This window comes from Triticum aestivum, chromosome 1A, assembly GCF_018294505.1.
Source record: "Triticum aestivum cultivar Chinese Spring chromosome 1A, IWGSC CS RefSeq v2.1, whole genome shotgun sequence".
Classification (NCBI taxonomy): Eukaryota; Viridiplantae; Streptophyta; class Magnoliopsida; order Poales; family Poaceae; genus Triticum; species Triticum aestivum.
In genome coordinates this window covers 101,512,534-101,516,849 of record NC_057794.1, presented here as the reverse complement: position 1 = coordinate 101,516,849, position 4,316 = coordinate 101,512,534, and the positions used below count along the sequence as shown (strand labels likewise).

The window sequence follows — 4,316 nt, the reverse complement described above, 5'->3', positions numbered from 1 at the left end:
AAATTCAAGAATATTTTAGAAACTTTTGAAGACTTATTAAAATGAAAATGTTAAAAGTCTGTTGTCAGATGTTTAAGCATGGCAGATCCTAGAGAAAAAACTGAACATGGCTAGGATTTTCCATGCTCGTTGAAGGGAAATCCATGCCGTGAAAATGTAATTTTCATTTAAAACATTCAACTTGCCATGCCTAAAATTCAGATGCTAGATTATTAGTGAAATTTTTTTGATTGAAAAAAAAAGATCGCCAGCACCGCCGCGGGGGCTGGCTCAACAAGCCGGCAGGATACGTGGGATTTGCGATAGGAGACTATCCAACCCGTGCGCTAACTAGGATGCCTCCGCTCCGCCCGCCGGAGCGTATACACATTTGAGGAGTCGGACAGTAGATGCTCTAAGCCCAAAAGAACTGGTACATTTGAGGAGTCGGACAGGAGGCAGATATAATATCAATGCTGGCAAAGTTGCTCTAATTAACTCCTGCTTATCCTTTCTCCCCATGTTTCTTATGGGCTTCTATCTTCTTACGGATGGCGTGCATGCTGGCTTCGACAAACATAGGGGAGCCTTCTACTGGAATTCCGCGGATAACAAACGGAAATATAGGTTGGTTAAGTGGCAGCATATGTGTAAGCCTAAAAACCGTGGGGGGTTAGGTATTATTAATACTCGGGTGATGAACATTTGTTTGCTTATCAAGTGGTGGTGGAAAATTTTAACTAGTGGGGCTGACTCGCTTTGGTTCTCGATTCTTAAGGCTAAATACTTCTCACATTCCAACCCGCTGTTTGCCACCGCGAGGCGCGGCTCTCAATTTTGGAAATCCCTTGTCAAAGTCAGACCTATTTTCCTGGAACATGTTAAATTTAATGTTGGTAATGGGATGGCAGTCCGCTTTTGGTTGGACTGGTGGTCGGGGGATGCCCCCCTCGCTGAGAGTTTTCCGGTTTTGTTCTCTTACTGTCCGAATCCGCGTATCTCCATCGCGGAGGTGGCGGCTAATAACTGGGATCTGGCCTTTCGTCAGGCCCTGTCTCCTGAAGAGTTGGAAGATTGGCAAAGTCTCTCTGCCCTCTTCCCCGTGCTCTCGGAGTCGGCCGATTCTGTAGTCTGGCTTCATTCGGCCTCAGGTAGATTTACGGTCAAGTCGATTTATTCTAGACTTATTGGTGATACTCCTTCGACCAGATTCTCTTGTGTTTGGAAGTCCAAAGTTCCTCCTAAGATTAAAATTTTCCTTTGGCAAGCCTTTCGTGGTCGCCTGCCGGCTGCTGACCAGATTAAAAAGCGCAATGGGCCTGGCTCGGATTTCTGTCATCTATGTGAGGCCTTGTAGAACTCTGATCACATCTTTTTCAATTGCGTGCTGGCCGAGCTGGTTTGGTGCTGTGTCAGATTTTGGCTTCAGGTCTCTTGGAACCCCTCCTCTTTCTCCGATATTCGAACCCTAGTCAAAGCTTTGGTTGGGGTCACCAAGAGGGTGTTTTGGGTTGGCCTGGGTGCCTTATGTTGGGCTCTATGGACTATTAGAAACAAATTTACTATTGAGCATATCTTCCCATCTAAGCCTGCTGACGTTCTTTTCAAATCATATATATTATTGCAGCAGTGGAGATCATTGACTAAGGAGGTTGATCGGGATGCCCTGGACCTGCTCATCGACAAAATCCGGGCTTCGGCATCTCACATCTCCGGACGGGGTCCTGTCGTCTAATCCTGGTGGTGCTGTTTGCGGAGTTTAGGTCTCACTCCTTTCCGACCTGCGCGCCGTGTATGGCAGTTGCCTGTATCCATCTTTCCTTGGCTACTCTTATATACTTTTCGTTCCGTGCGCTGTGTGTGTTCTCCTCGTTAACTGATTTCTTTTCTGTTTGGTCTCGTGACGCTGCCATGTGACTTTATTTATAAAGTCGGGCCTGACCTTTTCTCTAAAAAGAACTGGCCCTACCTTGACAAAATCCAATTCGATTTTGATAGTAGTACAACGAGCAAAGATTCCAGCGAGCCTTAGGTCAAAGTCGCGCTGAGTAGTTTTGGTTTGAAGTGTGTTCCCCATCGACACGCATTTATCCTCAGCAACTGAAAATAATTGGCCCACGCTCCATTTCGTCCCGTCCTTTATTATCACTTGTCCTCGAGCGGAGCGGGGCGGGCGGCAGTCTGTCCCTATTCGAATTGAAATTTTGAATCCTCTTCCCCCCATTCCCTTCCCTTCCTCCCCTCCCCTCCTTCCACCACCGCGCCGCAGCCCGCAGAGCAGGCCGGAGCGGAAGAGAGAGAGTCGAGTCGAGTCCGCCCACAGTAGACAGATCGATGGGGTGCGTGTCGTCGACCTTCACCGAGGACGACGAGCGGCGGATCATCGGGGTATCCGCCTCCGCGTCCCACATCGTCTCCCTCACCTCCTCCACCTACGGCATCCTCACCTACAACCTCGCCCCTCCCAACAAATCCACACCCCCTCCACCGCCGCCGCCTCCGCCCGCCCCACCGCTCTCGCTCCCCTCCAGCAGGGCCAAGCCCAAGCCGCCCTCCGACGAGCAGCCGGAGGCGGAGGTCATCAACTCGTGGGAGCTCATGGCCGGCCTGCACGACCCCTCCACCCCGGCCAAGTCCAGGTCCCCGCGCGGCCCCGCCCGCAGGGACGCCGGCGACCGCCCGCCCCGCCCCGTCCGCTTCCCGCTCCGCGCCATCGACGGCAACGCCGCGGCGCGCGCGCCCCCTCCGCCGCAGCGCTGCCCGCCCGGCGGCGCGCGCTGCGCGGTGCTCTACACCACCACGCTCCGCGCCGTGCGGTCCACCTTCGAGGCCTGCAACGCGGCGCGCGCGGCGCTGCAGTCCCACGGCGTCGCCTTCCGCGAGCGCGACGTCTCCATGGACCGCGGCTTCCGGGACGAGCTCCGCGCGCTGCTCCTCCCGGGCGCCCCGGCGGCGCTACCGCGGCTCTTCGTGCGGGGCCGCCACGTGGGCGGCGCGGTGGAGGTGCTGCGGCTGGACGAGGAGGGCGCGCTGGCGCCGCTGCTGGAGGGCCTCCCCCGCGCGCACTCCCACGGCTGCTGCGACGGCTGCGGCGGCATGAGGTTCCTCCCCTGCTTCGACTGCTCCGGCAGCCGCAAGGTCCTGGCCGGCGCCGGCGGGGCAGTGAAAGGGCGCCCGGAGAGGGGCGTGGTGCTCCGCTGCCGAGAGTGCAACGAGAACGGCCTCGTGCTCTGCCCCATCTGCTCCTGACCATCTGGATTTTTCACCTCACTCCGTCGATCTACTCCTGTAGGTTTCAGTTCGATTTCCCCTCTTCAGATCGATGCTACTTGTTGTAACTGAGACTGTGGTGGATCAACTGAGGATTAGTCGTCTGAGTTCTTATCTGAATTTGAACTGGTTGGTATGCATTCAGAAAAAAACAGAGCTTTCACCGTAGGTTCAGACAGGCAGTATGAGGCCAGACGAAGCCCTCTGCTTGAGCGCCGCCGCGTCGAGGAGGACGAGCTCGTAGCCGGCAATGCCGGCCTCTTCCAAGAACAACAGTACCGTGGAGACGCCGCCACCCAGTACACCTTGGCGGCACCGCCCACCTCTCTGTTGTAATTTTGCAGCTCTGTTTTTTTAGATCAGTTTGTTTATTATCAGTAAGAAGTTTCGGCCAAGATGCTTCCTGATCAAACCTTGACCAAACAATATCTTACCTGATGGAATATTGGAGTGGTTATTATGGTTAACCTAGTGAACTTTTCTTGTAGATTGATCTTGTCTCAAGTCAATTTGTCACATCATCTATAATTGAGCTGTCCAAATCTCTCAAAATTATAAAAATTGTCCAAGTCGTCAACATTATTGAATTGTGGATATTGCACTACCTTCTTTCTTTTTGTTCATTGTTCATTCATGGTGAGTACATTGGATGATCTTACTGTCTCCCCCCCCCCCCCCCCCCCCCGCTAGTAGGTTTATGGGATGAATAGGAAAGAGTAAAATGCATCATTAATGATCTCCTGGTGGATGAACAATTTAGTCCATGAACTTAGAAATTGCACTCTCATCACCTTAAATTGGTTTAAGTGGTGCAGTTTATTCCAAAAATGGGGGGTGATTTGATATGTGGCAGCCATGTGTGCTTCCAGAGAGCTGCACCTGTGGTCTTCGAAATTACATCCGTTCGACGAAGCTAAAATAAGATTTAGTCCACCCGAGTGGTTCCTCAATCCCTAACCGTAGTTTGCACGCGCCTCCGGTCCCTCTCGCTCGTGCGGTTGCCTTGCCATGATGGCAGATCATCTAGCTCCTCTTTATTTGCAAAGAAAAAAGGACGAAGTCGCATC

At 52.8% G+C, this 4,316-nt stretch overlaps 1 protein-coding gene across 1 annotated transcript; it reads left to right on the top strand.

Annotated features, from left to right (window-relative positions):
• The first annotated feature begins 2,115 nt into the window (after window positions 1-2,115).
• Window positions 2,116-3,736, top strand: LOC123103255 (uncharacterized protein At5g39865). The gene has a single exon (XM_044524820.1). The coding sequence runs from the start codon at window positions 2,314-2,316 to the stop codon at window positions 3,226-3,228; it is 915 nt and encodes a 304-aa protein (XP_044380755.1). The 5' UTR covers window positions 2,116-2,313; the 3' UTR covers window positions 3,229-3,736.
• The last annotated feature ends 580 nt before the right edge of the window (window positions 3,737-4,316 follow it).

What these genes read in the sequence shown, in the direction of transcription:
- LOC123103255 (XM_044524820.1), top strand. Translation starts at nt 2,314, where the DNA reads ATGGGGTGCGTGTCGTCGACCTTCACCGAGGACGACGAGCGGCGGATC.